This window comes from Rhinolophus sinicus, chromosome 3 (genome assembly GCF_057876585.1).
Source record: "Rhinolophus sinicus isolate RSI-liver-muscle chromosome 3, RSI-T2T, whole genome shotgun sequence".
NCBI classification, from domain to species: Eukaryota; Metazoa; Chordata; class Mammalia; order Chiroptera; family Rhinolophidae; genus Rhinolophus; species Rhinolophus sinicus.
This window is the reverse complement of record NC_142503.1, coordinates 590,919-609,353: the sequence shown is the minus strand read 5'-3', so window position 1 is coordinate 609,353 and position 18,435 is coordinate 590,919. Positions and strand designations below refer to the sequence as shown.

At 59.8% G+C, this 18,435-nt stretch overlaps 1 protein-coding gene across 9 annotated transcripts in view; it reads left to right on the top strand.

Annotated features, from left to right (window-relative positions):
• SLC12A7 (solute carrier family 12 member 7) overlaps positions 1-18,435 on the top strand; it is a 79,608-nt gene that overhangs the window by 43,072 nt on the left and 18,101 nt on the right. For 5 of the 9 annotated variants that reach the window (XM_074329130.2, XM_074329132.2, XM_074329138.2 and 2 more), the window contains exons 2-9: positions 6,515-6,612; positions 7,100-7,222; positions 10,284-10,430; positions 11,665-11,719; positions 13,212-13,342; positions 14,190-14,431; positions 15,231-15,442; positions 16,701-16,868. In XM_074329130.2, coding sequence (XP_074185231.1) covers positions 6,515-6,612; positions 7,100-7,222; positions 10,284-10,430; positions 11,665-11,719; positions 13,212-13,342; positions 14,190-14,431; positions 15,231-15,442; positions 16,701-16,868 — 1,176 coding nt within the window. Of the gene's footprint in view, positions 1-2,123; positions 2,239-6,514; positions 6,613-7,099; positions 7,223-10,283; positions 10,431-11,664; positions 11,720-13,211; positions 13,343-14,189; positions 14,432-15,230; positions 15,443-16,700; positions 16,869-18,435 lie in introns of those variants that run through there. The other 4 variants (XM_074329131.2, XM_074329133.2, XM_074329134.2 and 1 more) reach the window with 3 other exon arrangements.

Here is an 18,435-nt window from a genome sequence, read left to right as displayed (position 1 = left end):
TTTTACTTGATGAACTTTCCGTCTGGCGCAGTTCTGGACTTGAGGGGCGCGTGGAGGTGCGGCAGTGTCCCCACGGGCCCGGTACTGGCTCCCCACTCGGCGTGGCTGTCACACCGAGGGCCAGCTCTGCGTGTCACTGCCCACTGTGCTCAGCCGTCAGTGTCTCACCTCGTCCCCAACGTCCTGCTCTGTCCCCAGACCCCACACTGCACTCAGCGGTCACTGCTTGGTGTCCTGTTGGTGCCACAGGCTGTCAGGCTGCCCTTGTTCTCGGCTGCACGGCTCTGGAGTGGGGGTGTGCTCAGGGGGGGCTGTGTCTGGTGTCCTTAGACTACACTGGGATGTGGGTTTGGGGAGGAAGCCCCCACAGGGAATGTGCCTTCTCGTCCCATCGTACCCAGGCCACCCGCCGTCCCCAGGGCTCCCGCCACGGATGAGACCTTGATACCAGCTGAGGTGTATTCGTTGGGTTTCTGTCCATATTGTCGCTTTTTTTCTCTTCCCACACTTGATTAATTAGAAATGAGTATGTAAGTCCGTCCTCTCACCTTTTAAGTTTTTAACAATGAGGGCCATGTGGTTTTATGAATTCTTTTTATTCCATGTTGTAGCCAGTTGTCACTGTTTGTCTTGCTGCCCAGGTCCCCCCTGTATTTGGGACAGCTACTGCTGTGGAGTTGGTGGTGGGCTGAGTGTTCAGTTTCCACTTTTAATTAGGTGGTGGGTGGTGGTGGTGTCCCCTGAATGCTCCTAGGGCTGGTGGCCTTCGGACGGTCAGGGAGCAGGGGCCGCTGCTGCCTGCTTCTGCCCGCTGCTGCCAGCTTCTATGGGACCATTAAATGTGCATTTTAAAGGCCATCAAAAGACTAGTTACAGGAATTAGCTGCTGTGTCATAGAGAATCAGAGGTCTGTCCTGAGAGCTCATCGAGAGCCCAGCGCTGGCCAGGAGGCCGAAGTCCAGGCCGTTGGACAGTGGGCGCTGATGGCTCGTTGCCCTGTGATGCTCTGTGGTGCCTGGTGGTGTCTGGGCTGTGACGGCGGCCTCTGCGGAACACACCTGTCCCAGCTGCTGCCGGGGGCTGTCCCGGGAACCATGCTCAGCGCTCAGCCAGGAACAACTTCAGGGACCCAGCATGTGTTTACATGATATGTTTCCATAATATCTCCCTGTTTCACTCCATTTTGGGGGAAATTCCCTTGTTTTCCCAGGGTCACTGGGAGCCTCAGTGCTCTTTCCTGTGTGACACCCACAGCTTGGCTGTCCTTTGGGGGGCAGCTCAGGCCACTGGGAGTCCACCCCAGCATGGCCTGTTTCCCTGTCAGGCTGGTGGGGGGAGTGCAGTGAAACCCATACTGACTTGTTCTGGTTCAGATTTTATTGGCTGAGGGTGTGTTTTCTCAGTGACAAGAGGAGCCCACACCAAGCCACAGAGGGAGGAGGAAGGGAGGGCGGTTTCGGGGAGTCTTCCTGGGACGGGCTCTGTGTCTGTCACCCCCCTGCCGCAGGTGTCACCTTACGGAATCGGAATCCTTGAGGTTGGGCCTGTTACAGTGCTCCCCCGCCCCCTCTGCATCCAGTGGGCACGGCTGTGGCTGTGACTCGAGCTCTGCAGCCCCCCAAGATGTGTCGGAAGGGTCACGGGCTCAGCGTGAACTGTGACCTTCCACCTCATCACGTTGTTTTTCTGTGTGGTGAGCGACAGGTGGTTACATCCAGATTGTCAAACCAACAGATTGTAAAATTATTTCTGTAAACGTGAGGTGAGCTGTGCGCCTTCAGTCCGCAGGTGTGGAGAGTCAGAAGTGGGTTTCTTGGGGGCAGGAGGAGGGAGTGTGGTTGGGGGACGGTTTGGGGTTAATCCTGTGACCTCTGGGCCATAACTGATGAAACATTTGACTGGTGGACACCAACTGTCCCTTAGATGAACCGTGGCGGGCTGTCTGTGCCGCGTGCACACCTGCCTAGGGACAGCAGATGTGGGTCCTGCCCTGGGGCTGGCTTAGCCAGGACACCTGATCCAGCTGTGGGGCCCTCCCTCCTCGCAGGGCCCTGCACAGGCCGCCGCCCTGCTGCAAGGGCACCACTGGGGCACCCGCCCTGGAGGACACAGTGGGGCCTGCCTAGGCCGCCTCTGCCTGCCCTGCAGTACCTGCACCCCAGGGTTCCCTCTGCTCAGGCTTGTGCTGGGCCCTTGTCACCATGAATGAGCGGAGGGAGGACAGGGGCGCAAGCCCAGGTGAGTGGCCTTGAAGCTTGCATGGGCCTTGGTCAGAGTAGGGTCCCCTGCCCTTAGAGCTGTGGTGGCCCTGGCAGGGTTGTGCCTGGGGAACAGGAGGGGGTCTGAAGCTGGCTCTGCCCTCTGAGCCCCCCACGTGTGCAAAAGGATCAGGCCCGAGGACGTGGGCAGCTGCCACCCCGAGCTGTGTGGCAAGGCTCCCCCGCGACACGAAACACGAGCCCCAGGAGCCCGGCTTTGTCCAAGGTCGTGCAGCCAGGGCAGGCTGCCTCAGCGGAGGGAGAAACTGAACCGGGTTTCGACCCCTCCCTCCCTCCCTGTCGCTCAGGGCTGTCGGCCGCCTTGGGTGGCCTGAGTGTCCTCCAGACAGAGGCGGGTCTAGAGAGAGCCCTCTGCACCTTCCATTTACTCCAGAGACACAGTCGGGAACTGCTGCTCTGTCAGCGGCCATGATTGTTATCACCAAAGTAATATGTTGTTTCCAGAAAAGGAGCCTGGGCAGGAATCCGCTTAAAACTCCAGAAGGAAAGAGGGAGGGAGGGAAGGAGGGAGGGAGGCCGGCGGCCTTGACCCGGCTCCTCTGTGGGGCTGCTGCGGTTTAGGGCAAGGAGCTTTAGCATTATTTCTTTTTTTATTTGAGAATGTTTGTATTTTCTCTTTTAACTTTATTTTGGTGTAACTTTAGACTTCGGAAAGTTGCAAGAACACAGAGAATTTCCATGTGCTGTTGGCCCGATTTGCCTGAATGTTACGGTTTTGCCACGTTGGCTTGTTTCTCTCCCTTTCACTCACTTTTCTCCTGAACCGTTGACAAGAATGGGTGTGTTTCCCATAATCTCTGGTGTCGTCGCCCAAATCAGAATTCTCACCGACTGAAGGTCTTGTTCACTGTTCACATTCCCCAGTCAGCCCAACAATGTCCCTTATCTAAAGCATTGGGTGAGGCGCTGCATTCCATCACCCATTCCCCTGTCCTTCCATCTGGAGCTTTCCACAACCCTCCTTCAGCCTCCGTGGCACCGGCCTTTGTGAGCAGGTCCGGACGTCCTGTGCGTGGTCCCTGTTTGGGTTTGTCTCAGGCTTCCTCACGATCAGACTCGGGAACCCAGCAGTCAGTGTTGCGCTCTGGGGGTCCGTCCCCCGACCCTGATGTTAGCCTTGACCCCTGGTGAGGTCCACGGGTGGCGTGTCGACTGGAGCGCCTCGTGGGAGACGGCCCGGCTCTGTGCCGTTTGCTCCAGCTTTCGCCCCGGGCCCAGTGTCTGCTGGCAGTTCTCGGCCAAAGTGGTCATTGTGGCGATCAGTCCAGTGGTGACGTGCGTGTCCCTGCTCCTGCTCAGTGACTAGCTGGCAGCAGGGCCTGGGGCCTGGGAGTCCTCAGGCGGACAGAGCGGCGCAGAGCATGGGGCGGGGCGCCTGCTGCAGCTGTGGGTGCTGAGGCCTGGGCCTCTCCAGTGGAGGAGCCGGGAGGCTGTGGCCAGAAGGGTGTGGAGCTGAGGATGTCGGGCCAGGTCAGCGGGGCAGGGGCAGGGTGGCTGCTGTGCCCTCATGGCGGCCCTGGAGGCTCCCTGCTCCTCTGTCTCCCTCATTCCGTTCCCTTGTTAGGGGACAGGACATAACCTAGAGCCTCCTCGGGGGACACACTGGTGGACACCCCCTCCCTGAGCCCTGGCAGGGTCAGGGACGCCTGGCTCCTTGGGCTTCTGTCAGAACGCCACCCTGACAGGACCTGCGCAAGCAGGTCACCCCCCGCTAAGTCCATGCTCAGCCTGGTTGGGGCTCCCTGGGGACAGAGGACAGCGTGTCCAACGCTCTTCCTGGCCCCCTCACTCGAGAGCCTCCTGGTGGGGGGTTGGATCATAACAGGACGCCTGGTGGTCAGAGCCTGGGCCTTTCCCTGCCATGACCGCGGCTCCCATGAGGCCGTTTGGTGGCCGTGACACAGGTGGGCAAAGTGTTGGGGGTACTCGGGTAAGGTACAGATGGGGGTGCAGGCAGCGCTGGTGGCCCCAGCCTGCAGGCCCCTGTGCGTGCTTGCTCTGCATGTCCCTGCTGGCAGCTTCTGGGGTGGTGGCGTTGGCGTCCCTGATCTATGCAGTGGGGGTGCCAGAGGGTTCTGGGCTCAGTAGCACGTATGGGTTGCCATTAGAGTGATGCTAGTGGCTCTCTCTCCATTTTGAATTCAGAGCACGTGTTGGGGCCTGTGTTTCAGGATTTGGGAGCGAGCTCGCAGGTTGGTCAGGCTGAGCCCTGTGTGGGCCTCCTGACGCGGCTGCAGTGACCTGGTGGCCTGGGTCAGGCCGAGCCCTGTGTGGGCCTCCTGACGCGGCTGCAGTGACCTGGTGGCCTGGGTCAGGCCATCCTGACAGAGTAGCCATGGAGGTGGGGGTCCCAGGTGTCACCTGAGGGCCGTGTCGTATGTGTGGATTCCATGACACCCCATTGCAGGATCTGCTCTGAACGGCTCGGGGACCGACCGCAGGTGAGGCCACGGTGACCCATCAGGATTCGGGGTGCTGTCACAACAGAGCTAACGCACTGTCTGTGTGGTCCTTGTTGCCTTGGGTATTTCCACGTCACTGACAGTCACAGGCCAGCAGTCAGTGGACTTCCTGTTAGGCTGTGTGTCCCCGGGAGTTCCGGTGAGGCGTTGGAGGGTCTGTGGCCCGAGAGGCAGGCGCTGGGACTTGCAGCTCCTGAGCAGGAGGCTGCACGGCTCCGTCTTACCTGAGCCCCGCCCCCAGTAGGGAGCTTTAGGAAGTCAGATCAGCAGAGACACCGTTGCCTTGACCCCAGCCCGGCCGGGAGCCCCACTTCACCTTGGAGCTGCGCTCTCAGAGGCTCTGTCCTGTTGTGTGTGACGCTGTTTCCTGTTTGTCATCAGTACCCGGGGGGTCATGCTTCAGGGCAAACACAGCCCGTCTTCTAAAATACATGCAGGGTTTTATTGCACGGTGAACCCTAATTTAAAACCAGGTTCCCAGTGATGGCCACGTGGTTATTGAGCAGGTTTCTCCTTGTAAAACTTGCTGCCTGTTTGGTCTGACAGTGTCTGGTTGATTGTGGGATGAGGCACAGTCGTGGTGTCTGCCAGAGCCCGTGCCTGCTGGGGGGGCCCGCTCCCCGCCCCGGCAGTGCCCCCAGGACTGGCCCATCCTGGCTCTCTGTGAGCCCCACTGTCGGGGTGCTGGGCCTCCCAGGGAGGCCACTGGGCTGGATGCAGACAGACTTGCAGGGTCCGGGCCGGGGTCCTGGGTGCTGCATAGCCTCTGTCCTGTGTGAGACCCTGCACTCAGCCCAGCCCCGCCAAGGTTTTCTACGTGACGTTCCAAAGGCACCACTAAGGTAATCAGTCTCCTGTGAGTCCCATCTTCCATGTGGGGAAACTGAGGCCAGGGGTCCTGGCTGTGAACCCAGCAGCTCTTGACCACTGGCAGCCCGAGGCCCTGTCGTGTCCCTCCGTTGGCAGGGCCCCCTGAGTTGGGCGGCATGATCAGACACCCACTTGGGGAGTTCCCTCCGGAGGCTGCATGAGTCCTGGGACCTGGCTGGCAAAAGCTGGTGTGACAGGCCTGTGGTTTGTCCATGATCCAGTGACAGCTCCAATGGGTGTGCTGAGGCCGGAGTCACTCTTCCAGATGGCTGTGGGACAGCTAAGCTAAGCTGCTCGGGTCACCCCGGGCGTGAACAGGTCTGGTCCCCATGTGGGTGGACAGCAGACTAGTGGTCATGTCAGAGGGTCCCCGGGGCGGGTGGTCCCTGGGCTGCGTCTCTGTCCCATCATGCAGACATGTCTCACGCTCACCATGGCTGCCAAGTGGCTCCAGGGCTCGTCGTGCTGTGTTGGTGGGGAGTCGTCCAGGCTCTGGCCTGTCCTACCTCTGGTGGACGTCAGCCCCAGGCCCCTCAGGACCTGAGCTGAGGAGGGAGACCCAGGGCGCCTGGCCAGGCAGCGCCCCGAGTGCAGGGCAGGGGGCCACAACCTGGGACCTCATTGGCTGTGGTCCTAGGCAGAGACTGATGTGTGAAGGTTTCCTGTATGTCTGTTCTCAGAGAAGGAAGATTGTGGCCACACGTGGCTCTCGGAGCCCAGCGTCCTCACCAGCACCCACTCCGTCCTCAGGCCACAGGCGCTGGCCTCTCCCCGGTGTCCTGCACTTGGCTCAGCTGTGGGTGTCTGTCACCGGGAGGCCCTCCCTAAGGCTGCCGTCCCCCTGGTTCCCTATTGCCCCCATCTCCTTTCAGCTCCTAAAACTAACCTGAACTGTTTCCCTAGCAGGAGATGGGCACTCAAGAGAAAGCAGCCCAATCATTGACAATGGTGAGACGGAGAGAGAGAGTTTCTTTGAAGGGAGGAGCATGGCGCTCTTTGAGGTAACGTCCACTTTCTCCTGCAAATAGCCGGGCACAAAGTAGCTGTAATGTGGGCCATGGCCTTGAGACCCCCTAGTCTAAGGGTGAACTGGGGCCAGGCTGCCTGACTGGGCACCAGGTGGTGACGCTCGTGGTCCCTCAGCTGACCCCTCCCCATGAGGTGCCTCAGGAACCCGTCGGACAGGCTGAATCCTGGGCCATCTTGGGGAGCCCTGTCCCCCTTGCTGGGTGGGTAGCCCTGCTCACTGTGCCCTGGAGCCTGACCTCTGGCCCTTGACCCCTGACTTCAGACGGGCTGTGATCAGGGCCTGGCTGGATCTATAGTCTTCAGGACCAGGACAGAGCTGGGCTCCAGATGGCCCTGGAGGTAGATGGGCTCTTTGGAGCGTCCACACAGCAGGAGTTGTGCCGGGTGGTTGGTCTGGTGGGTTTGGGGCGTGTCAGTTAGGGATTACGGTGACTGATTCCATGTCTTGGTCCCAAACAGGAGGAGATGGACAGCAACCCCATGGTGTCCTCACTCCTCAACAAGCTGGCCAACTACACCAACCTGAGCCAGGGTGTGGTGGAGCACGAGGAAGCCGAGGAAAGCCGGCGGCGCGAGGTCAAGGTGCGCCACGGCCTGCCCTTTGTTCAGTTATAGGCCACTTCGTCTCTTACCGTTGTCCCAGAAATTTTATTTCTTAGGCATTTATTTCTAGGATTCGATCCTAAAAAATAAGCAGAGCTGCCGTGAGGATTTGTGTGGAAAGGTTTTCCGGGAAGGTTTTGTAAGCGGGCTTAGGAAAGCACCAAGGGGCTGGGGGCTGCCCAGGACGGAACAGCCAAGTCTGCCAGCTGTGTTTCGCGACTTCGGACGAAGCCACAGTGAACAGGTCACATTGAGTGTCTCGATGGGAGAATGATGTGTGATTCTTAGTTTTGTCTTATTTCCTTTACTTTTTAAATTATCTTGCAGTATGTATGTTACTTTAAAATCAAAGACACAGACTAAAAATTAAAAAAAAATTTAACCACCAAGGGAGACCTCCCAGTGCAGGCCCCAGCTTCCAGAGGTCATGACGCACCCTCTTCCTGCCTTCCTTCCTCTGAAACCTTGAAAAAACTGGCTTTTCCCAAGTCTCCTCTTCTGATCACCTCTTCCGCAGATGGCTCACTCAAGGGTGGAAATCGGCTTTTCTTGATTTAAAATGGTGATTTCCCCCCTTTATTTCCCCTAACGTGGCTCTGAGAATGCCACCCGAAGGTCCCTGTGTTCTGAAGTAACAGAGACATAACGGGGACATGGCCTCGCCATCCAGCTCCATCTACCTTCCCGGCCAGAGGGCAGTGGCCTCTTCAGCGGTGGTGTGTCCGGACCACACCTGTCCCGCTTCCCCTGCCAGGACCTTCTTGGCTTGTCAGGGGCTTGTAACCACCCTGGGTTTTCATGGAGCCACGGCCTGCCCTGAGGTGGGGGACGGAAGACGCTAGGCCCAGGTGACGCCCTGCGGGAGGTCGCAGCTGTGGATGCATGTCCTAGGTTCTGGTCTGGCTCTGCTGTGGGACAGCTGTCCATCTGTCTGTCTGTAGGAGCTTGTGTCCCAGGGAACTGCCAGCCTGCCTGGGTCCCAGTGTTTCTGGAACCAACCCTTGGCCTCAGCTCCTGGCCCCACCCAGGCCCCCACCTGCCGCTGCAGCTCCCTCCGGGCCACATGGCGCAGCCCAGCAGGTCACAGCCGCCTTGTGGCACAGACAGAATTGCAGCCCCAACCCCTCGTAGTTTCTGTTGAGATGTAACCTAAGTGACCAGCCTGGTACATCTACATGGCCCGTGGCATGGACCCACTGCCAGATGGGGACCCCAGGAGGGACGGCCACCCCGTGACCCTTAGCACAGCTGTGTGTCATTAGGTGGGCAGGTTTTGGTTGGGGTGAATCCAGCTGCCCCACTTAGGCCTGAGTTGAAGTTCCCTGGGGAGTGGGGGCAGGGGCCACCCCTCTTTGTCCCTCTGACCACCTGAGCACAGGCGCTTGTCCCCAGAGATAGGGCGTCGGTTCCCCCCAGGCGCCGTCTCCAGGGCCTGGTCCCTGCAGCCTCCTGGGTCTCAGTGGTCAGGTGTGTCCTTCAAAGCTGCCTTTTATGAGAACTAAGGTCACGTGCCCGCTGTGCCCTTTCGGGAGACTCAGGAGCCTGCCAGCCGCTGCACAGAGAGCTGGCCCCCAGCCCACGTGGTGCCTGAAGCCGGGCGATGCTGTGACTGGACGGTCAGCTTCAGCCTCCGTGCTGTTTTGTGACGACCTTGTGTGCTCCATGAGACAGTGAACAGCGGCTGCACTTGCCCAGCATAGTTGTCACCTGGTGTAGCACTCGCATTTTCATACAGTTTACGTTACCCACCCTGCGTCAGGCGCCAGGCCCACTTTTCACAAAAGCACAGGGTCCCGTGGGTGGGCAGGGCCGGGGCTGAGGACACTGGCCTAGGAGTGCCAGGGCACTTGGGGCGCAGGCGTTAAAGCAGCCGGCCGGAGCCCAGCACTGGCGCTGTGAGCTGTGCAGGCTTTTGGACCCTCTGCCCCTGGCTCCTCTCAGGGACTGGGCGGCACTCAGGTCATTGTCCCTGGGGTCCTAGGATCCGTCAGAGCTCGTGGCCCTGTCCCTTCTGTACTCGACCGCTCTGTTGTCACCCCAAGAAACCCACCTCCTTCCTTTAATGGGGTTCAGTCTGTTCTTCCTTGTGCATCGGCCCTCGGCTGCCTCCCTGGGGCTGGGCTGTGTCCCCAGAGCCGCAGGGCTGCACCCCTCAGTTGCCACATGAGGCCCTTGTTTTCGGTCATCGTTGTCATTCAGGAAACGTTTTCAAAGCAAAGCTTCCCAGGTTTCCTTTTTTTTTTTAATTTTACCTAAATTCACACGTTTTCCTCATTAAGCAGCATCTTGTCTTTATAGCCAGATGTCCCCAAATCCCAAGTGTCCCTCCTGACTGTGGTCATGCTGGCTGTCGTCCAGGTTATGGACAGGGTGGGGTGGGACCACTGGGCCTTTCCTCGGGCTGGTCTCTCCAGGCTCACTGCGGACGCTCCCGCCTGGGCCCCCGGCACTTCCCCACCTGCAGTTCCCCATGTCCAGGCGGCACGTCTGCCTTTTCTGTCTGGCTGTGGACTGTGGGGAGGGGCTGTCCAGTGCGCTCACACACATCCTCTGAAGTCTCGCCGGCATCCCTGGTCACTCCGTCCACACAGGCCGGACACGGTAGAGTTGTGCCTGGCCCTGGTGTCTGTGCTTTCTGTGGCTTTAGGTTCACGCCCATGAGGTCCTGAGCTCCTGGAGCCCCAAGCTGCAGTCGCGTTGCTCAGAGCCTGGCCCTCCTCCCTTTCCCAAACTTTCCCCCCTTCCCGCCGTTCCCCTCAGAGGACGAAGGCCCAGCCGGGCTGCTCCCTCTGCTCCCTGGTGATAATGTGGGTCTGGCCCCTCCTGGAAGGCCGCCTGCTCCTGGACGGCTGGCGTCCTGCTCTGGTGTTCTGGAGCCTCAGGTCACTCTGGGGGGTGGTGTCCCTTCAGCCATTTTTCTAGGTCCAGGCAGCTGAAGCTGGTTCCTTTCCTCGTCCTCCGGGCCGGAGGGCGGAGGTGGGGCTGCAGGGCGGGCTGGGTGCCCCATGCAGCTGGCCTCCCGGGGCCTTCTCTCCCGCAGAGCCCGGGCATGGGCACCTTCATCGGCGTCTACCTGCCCTGCCTGCAGAACATCCTGGGCGTGATCCTCTTCCTGCGCCTGACGTGGATCGTGGGAGTGGCCGGCGTGCTGGAGTCCTTCCTCATCGTGTTCATGTGCTGCACCTGCGTGAGTGAGCCGCCGGCTCTGGCGCTGTGTGTGCCCCGGGCATCAGGGCCGGTGCTGTGGACCACTGCGGGCTCTGGGGGCCTGGTTTCCGCGTGCGTCCCGGGTCAGCGCAGCCCCTGCCCAGAGCCAGTGTGAGCACGGCGGCTGTGGGGCGTCTGGTCTCGCTGGTGTGCAGAAGGGCTGCGGGCGTCTGGGCAGCTGGGCGCTGCCGTGGCCGCTGTTGCCACTTGCACGGTCCTGCTCTTGGACCAGGTCCTCTTCCAGTTGGAGCCCTCTGGACATTTCAGGGACCCCGTTTATAGGAAGGTGACTTGTTGAGCCCCAGACCCACACTTGGCCTCCGCGCCTGTGTCCCTGTCAAGGACACAGATGCTCTTCTGTCCAGCGTTCTGTCACATCTCGTTTAGTTCCTCATCCCCTGCTCCCTGGCCGTGCTTTTCCTACTGTCTTTTATTCTCGTTATGAGGAGGGTGATTAAACGGTTCTGTCACCATGTGTCACCTGGAAGAATTCAAACATGCAGACGAGCGGGAGTGCCCTGGGCCCCAGTTGGTCCACTTCCCCTGCACCCTGGGCTTCCCGGCACCCTGGCCCGCGGCCTTCGCGGGTCTGTGGTGGGGTCAGCTAAACCGCCTCATGGTGTTCTCCTGTGCCATGATGTCGGGAAGTGTCCACAGTGATTGCCACGATTAAAGGATAAAAAGCAAGACAGAGGCGAGGTCTTGTCCAGGCGGCAGAGACGGTCCAGGGGGCACCTGGTCACTGGACTCACTGGGCCTTCGCTTTCCCAGCTGTGGCTTCTGGTCCTTTGGTTGTAGAGTAATTGCTCCCCAACCCACGGGTGTGGCTGCTTCCTGAGCAGGTGGTGAGAGCTGGGGCAGGCCCACCCTACACAGGCTCTGGCAGTCTGCCACGGGGGCGGGCACCCAGGCAGGGTCCCCCTTGAACACCCCACGGGGGTAGCACCCAGGCAGAAGTGAGCCCTTCACTGTGGGATGGGGTTATCAGTCACGTCTTCTCTGGGCTGCCTGTAGGAGCACAGCTTTGGGGGTTAAGTGGGGCAGAACACGGGGTTGGGGGCTGCGGTCCTGAGTGTCCAATACTCAGCAGCTCCTTTGTGGTCAGGACCCGGGAAGCGCTGCCCTTGCCGCAGGGGGTGTGTGTGTGGGGGGCGCTGTCCTTGCTGCCGGGCGGACCTCAAGAGTGCTCTTCTAAAGGGTCACCTGTCTTGCAGACGATGCTGACCGCCATCTCGATGAGCGCCATTGCCACCAACGGCGTGGTCCCAGGTAAGGGGTGCTGGCACCCGGTTCATCTGAAACGCGACTTCCTTTAGTGGGTAGTGGCTGCGCTGAGCGCCGCTGTGCACTCAGTACGCGCTCCACTTTCATTTTGACGATGACGTTGTCGTGTGCCCTTCATCCAAGATGGCTGCAGGTGAGGCAGGAAGCGGGGCCCTGTTCCAGAAGGCCTCCTGTGGATGTGCCTTCCCGCCTGTAGGTTGGGGTCTGTCATCAGTGTCCGAGCACAGAGACCACGTCCTCAGGGGCCCGTGGATGGGAGAGGGATGTCCTTGGCCCTTCCGGATGCTGTCAGCAGTGACCCCACCTTTGCTCAGCATGCTCATGTGGACTCATGAGGGCTGGTGCCCCGGTGTCCTGGGGCCTCTCCCTGTGTCCCCCTGAGGTACCGCGGGGCGAATCCACATCAGCGTCCCCAGGACTTTTTCTTGTCAAACCTGCACCTTTGCTGTCTGGACAAGGCACTGGCGTTTTATGACCAGATACATCCCTTTGATTCTGATGTTTAATTTCTCACAAACCATCATTCTCTTTTCAACCAACTAAAGCACCACAGGCTGCATTTGTTGCCTCTGACGCCATCTGACCAAGGGGTAGGGGTGGGGGAGGGGCTGTCTGGCGTGGGGACGTCTGGTCTGTTCCCTCCGGGCTTCACTTTGAAATTTGAGCCCTGAAATCCTGGATGTTTGTCTTCCTCCCTTTTGCAGCGAAGTTACCGCCCTGGTGCTTGGGGGGGAGGGGCGCAAGAGGGGAGTCCCCACGGGAAGGGGGTGAGCTCAGCCAGGGAGGATAGGCCGGAGGGCAGTGCTGTGGCCCAGTTTGTACCCTGGGAGCCTCTAATTCATTTGCCACCTGGCTTCACAGAAGTGGAAGGAGCCACCTGGCTCCCTTGCAGCTTGAGCAGCCTGTGTGTGTATGTAAGTGAGGCTCAGTTTGTTTTGCACCCCAAATTCTTGAAGAGCTGCCCCTTCCCCAGAACTTCCGCACAGCGAGACCCCCTGTGGGTCGCCTGCTCCCCTCCAGGCCCAGCCGGAAGGCGGCCACAGCTCAGCTGCAGGAGGGGTGTGATGATTCTAGAAGCAGATCGGTGATTTGCTTTGCAGAAAGGGGCCTCTCCCTGAAATGTGTTGCAGACATTCCAGACTCACAGTGGTTCCTGGTTGGTGTCCCAGTGTGGACCCAGCCGACTGACAGAACAGCTAGGGACAGACACAGGCGTGGGAATTGAGGGCACTGTGAGGGTGATACAGAAATGGTGCCTGAGCAGCCTGGGTTCTCGGGCCTTTTGTGGCGAAGTTAAGAGGATGGGTGTTGGTCTGACAACAAGATGTGCAGACTTATGGGCGCAGGTCTCTGGCGCCTTGCCCCCTGCTACTGACTTGTTCACCACGACCCTCTTCAGTCACCACTCCCAGAGACGGCCGTCTGCTTGTGAAGTCTGCATTCACTGACCCGCTGTTTCATTTGGTGGTTTCTGCAGCTGGCGGCTCGTACTACATGATTTCGCGGTCACTGGGGCCGGAGTTTGGGGGCGCCGTGGGCCTCTGCTTCTATCTGGGCACAACCTTCGCAGGGGCCATGTACATTCTGGGGACCATTGAGATTTTTCTGGTAAGTGCCCTGTTGGCGGCTGGTTCCCCTTGCCCGGGCGCCAACCCTGGGGGCAGCGCTTGCCGTCAAGCTTTTCTTCTCATCTGTCCTTGTCACATGGCGAACATTCTGGGTCCTTCTGCAGGAAGTTTCCCCCTGAAACGTGAAGTACTTGCGCTCACGTTTTTGTATGTTTTAAGGTTTGCCAGACCCCTCAGAGGTCACGCTCTCTGGGACCCGCTGGTCCTGCCGCCCCTTCGTCCCAGTTTTCCTCCTGCTCCGGTACCTCAGGCACGGCTGCCAAAAACACCGGTGCCTCCCGTACCCTGGGTGCCTGATGGGCAACAGGGAGATGTGCTCCCCAAGCCCGTTTGTCACGTCCCCATCCCTGGTCCTTCCGCGTCTTACAGCTACGTCACCGGTCCCTTGGTCCATCCTCCTAGCAGGACGCACCGAGCAGCACGTGTGTCTCTGCTCCATTTCCGCCCGCGTGGTTCTGGGAGGGCAGTGCTGGGCCGGCACTGGGCTCTCCAACCTGGAATTACATCCCTGGTCGCAGAAAAACATTGCTTTTCTTTTAAGTTAGGAAAGTGGGGAATGCTTGTGTTCTAACACTGCCTCACTGTGAAGGGTCCTAAGTGTCATCTCAGAATTGGGCCCTGTTCCTTGCCATTCGATGCCCCTGTTTTGTGCACCCGAGGGTCCCTTGTAGGCACATTCTGGTGGTGTGGGGCCTCCGGGGAAGGAGCTCAGCGCCAAGCCCCCCACAGAAGGGCCCCTCAGGAGGTCATGTCTGGCCTTCCTTCTCCCCATGGGGTCGTCTTCCAGGCTGGGGTGGATGGTGGTCCTGACCTGCTTCTCCCTGCAGACCTACATCTCCCCTGGCGCAGCCATCATCCACGCGGCCTCAGCAGACGGTGAGGCGGTGGCCATGCTGCACAACATGCGCGTGTACGGGACGTGCACGCTGGCCCTCATGGCCATGGTGGTCTTCGTGGGCGTCAAGTACGTCAACAAGCTGGCCCTGGTGTTCCTGGCTTGTGTGGTGCTGTCCATCCTTGCCATCTATGCCGGTGTCATCAAGACCGCCTTCGACCCGCCAAACATCCCGTGAGTCCTGGGTCCGTCGTGGGGATCTTGTCCTTTGTCCCTCTTCCCGGTGCCAGGTCTGTAAGGACACAGTGTTTCCTAGTTTGTATTTCAGGTTTCGTCAGTGGCCATGGCGGTGGGGGGTGGTAGGGCCGCCAGTGAGTCTTTTGTTCTCTCACTGGCTTCGGGAGCGAGCAGTCAGAGGCTCTTGTCACCAGCCATCTGCAAAGAAAGGTCTGGTGAAAGCCCGGGCGCACAGGATGGCCGGTGGCTCTGGGGACCATCAGGCAGCACCCAGCTCCTCCCGGGAGTGGCCTCCTGCCCTGGTCCTCAGGAAAGCCCCCAAGTGGGTTCTTTTCTTGAAGTTTCCTTTTTTTAATGAGGATGCCGAGTCACAAGGAAGTGGCCCTAGGTCACAGCGAACCACTGGTGTGGCCAGTGTTCAGGCTTTAGGTTGCGCAGTGGGCCTACTGCCCATGGGCTGACGGGAGGAGTCTGGGGGGGCGGCTGGCACCAGCCCCCCGCTCCTGTGCTTTGCCATCTCCACGTGGAGGGAACAGCCCATTCATTCCTGTGTCCGACGCCCCAGGACAGGGTGGCAGGACTGACTGTCCTTAGCCCCTCACTGCATGAGAGCCTGTGATTCAGGAAGTGCAGTCTTGGGGGCTGGACTCCCGCTGAGGTGCTGACCCCAGCCGCTCGTGTGCATGTGTCCATCATGCTAACGGGCAGTGTCAGGAGCTACTTACAGAGGGCTCTGTGGATCTCCGCCTGGTCCCCTGGGAGCCATGCGTGTCCTCACTCCCCACCCCCACTGCAGGGTCTGTCTGCTGGGGAACCGCACGTTATCGAGACGCAGCTTTGATGACTGTGCCAAAGTCCACACCACTGGCAACGGCACGAGGACCAGCATGCTCTGGGGCCTCTTCTGCAACGGCTCCGCCGACGCTACCGCCTGTGACGACTACTTTGCCCAGAACAACCTCACGGAGATCCAGGGTATCCCGGGCGTGGCCAGCGGCGTCCTCCTGGGTGAGGCCCGGCCCATCTTAGTGGGGCTGCATCGTCCGAGGCCCAGTCCCGAGGGACCCGTCCTGCTGCTCAGTCCGTGGCCATGCTGCCCCTTCCCCACTGCTGACCCTCCAGGGCCCCTGCTGAGGCCGGCTCTCCCCAGAGCAGAAGATGCGGTCATGTCATGGCAGCCAGTGGGACAGCGGCTCCAAATCAGTCCTTTCTCTTGAGGACTCTGCGGCAGTTCTGTTAATGAGGGAAGCAACTAACGGGTGTGGACTGGATTTTTGTCTCTGCATTTTTCTGTGATGAGAAATGGCTGGTCCCCCACCACCCAGGAGAGAGGCCTGGCCTTTTAGGGAAAAGGAAGCAGGACGACCCCAAGGCCTAGCTGCCCATCCCTTGGTGGGTCGGTATCCCGTGCCCCTCTGACATTGTGGTGACAGTAGGTGTTGGGGGCCGTTGAGGTGGGTTGGCAGTGATGGTTCAGGGCTGCAGTGACCACTGTCCACATGTCCCTCAGTACGGGGATCCTGAATCTTCGAGGCCTCCTGGGTAGTGAGCCCAAGGCCCAGTTCTGGGCTCTGGCAGAGCAAGACCCCTGGAAGGGGCAGCAGTTCATAGGTCCCACGGAGGGTACAGGTAGAGATAGCTACACGGGTGCCCTGTTTGGAGGGAGCAGGATGGGTGGAAAGGGAGTAGGTGTGGCAGTGACCTGTGGGGAGTGTAGGGGTGTTTGGGGGGGCGGTCTGTGTCGGGGGTGGGGGCCCTGGGGCTGGGCTCTGCATGTGGGGGCGTTGTGGGGGTTTCTGTTTGGGGAGGGTGACCATAGCTTGCAGCCGGGCCAGGCTGAGATCTGCCAAGTGGTATATTTGCATCGGTGGGAGGTGGGCCCAGGTGTCACCTCGTGCGTGTGTGTGTGTGTGTGCGCTATCACTGCCCCTCAGGGGTCCCCCATCAGTGGGGGTCCTCCATCATTGGGGACCCCAGTGGCGGGATCACTGACTGACTCCGTCCACAGGGAGACCTTCCCTCAGCCCTCAGGCCGCTAGTCAGGGGCATGTTTGTTGTTCAAGTGAAGTCTTCCCGTCAGGTTTTACTTTAGGACTGAAACCTTTCAGAGGAGGTGAGCAATTTCCCCAGGGAATGTTTGACGTCCTTGTCGTCGTGCAAAGTTGGAGCCCATGGGGAAGTGCCAGGTGCATCTGCTGGGCCTCCCCATGGCAGGAGCCTGGTGGAAAGTTCTAGAGTCCTGTTACCCAGCCTTTTCTCCCCACAGATAACCTGTGGAGTGCATACACGGACAAAGGGGCATTTGTGGAGAAGAAGGGCACGCCCTCGGTGCCGGTGCCGGAGGAGAGCAGAGCCAGTGGGCTGCCGTACGTCCTCACGGACATCGTGACCTCCTTCACCATGCTGGTCGGCATCTACTTCCCCTCCGTGACCGGTGAGGCCAGAGCCGCCACTTCCCTCCCACAGCTCGCCACTCCCAACCCCGTGCCCCGTTTTCTTTCCTGTTTGGCACAAGCAACGAGCTTACAGGTCTCTGCTCCTGTTTGTTCTGAGGAGGGACCTCAGGAAGTTGTGTGTTTAAGTGAGGTTTGTTCCCTGCTCTCCTGCGAGGCCCACGGCTTTGGAAGCAGCATGGTCCATGGAGAAGGCGCAGGGTGCTGTTAGCTGGCGCCTAGGAGAGGACACGGAGGGCTGTTAGAGGCCAGGTGCTGCGCCATCCTCCTTGCGAGAGTCAGCTGACCTTCCCGGATGACCCTTAGTGTATGCACGTTTCCCCTCCCCAAGCACATGTGCACACATGCACACACTGGGGCGCACGTATGCATACACACACTCTGCTCCTGGAGGCCACCTCCCACCTGGACACCCCTCAGCCTTCTCCCTGCAAAGCAGGAGCTCTCAGCCCCCACCTCGGCTGGCCTGGCTGAACAAGCAGCCTGGTGTGTCTGGCCCTCTGGTCCCTGCCCGGGTCGGTCCCTGCCCGGGTCAGCCCCTGGCCACCCCGGGAGCCTGTCTGCGCTCCATACCATATCTCATCTCTCCCTAAAGCCTTAGTTTAGAGGCAGGGAGGGGGAGGTGTTGGCGAGTGTTTTTTTCTCCCCTGAAAGCTGGGGTCACCGACTTACCTTGGCTGGTGTGGTTGGGATGTGGCTCTGGCCCCCGGGGTCTTTGTCCTGTACTCCACTCCCCATCTGTTAGTGTGGAATGCGTTCTGGGATGAGAGTGGGCGTGGTGGGTGGAGACATCCTCTGAAAGCAGGTGGTCCCAGCACGCAGTGGCAACGTGTCTTTGTGCTCTCACCCACCCAACACTGCCACTGCCTTTCTGAGCCCATTGGTGCATGTGGTCACACCTAGAACAGGCTCACGGGACGCTGGACGGACCTACCGTCAATTGGCGTTGCTTTGAACCCAATTGGAATCACTTGTACTTTATGTACCAAATGCAGTGACTCTTGAGGGCGTGGGCAGTGACTTGCGCCCATGTGCAGGAGGATTGAGCCCAGTGCGGCGGTAACGTGGGGGGGCCCCCAGTACTTTAGGCTCCTGTTCTTATAATGCTCTGATCCAGACCTGGCCTTGTGAGGAAGTTGGCATTTGGCATCATTGTCCTGGGAGTCTCTGACCCCCAGTCACATGGGTTAAGCTGGATCCCAGAGGGGGACCCGGCCATGTGTGTTAACCCAGTTCCTACAGGGGACCTGGCCACGTGTGTTAACCCGGATCCCAGAGAGGACCCGGCCGTGTGGGTTAACCCGGATCCCAGAGGGCACCCGGCCATGTGTGTTAACCCGGATCCCAGAGGGCACCCGGCCATGTGTGTTAACCCAGATCCCAGAGGGCACCCGGCCATGTGTGTTAACCCGGATCCCAGATGGGGACCCGGCCACGTGGGTTAACCTGGATCCCAGAGGGCACCCGGCCACGTGGGTTAACCCGGATCCCAGATGGGGACCCAGCCACATGGGTTAACCTGAATCCCAGATGGGGACCCGGCCACGT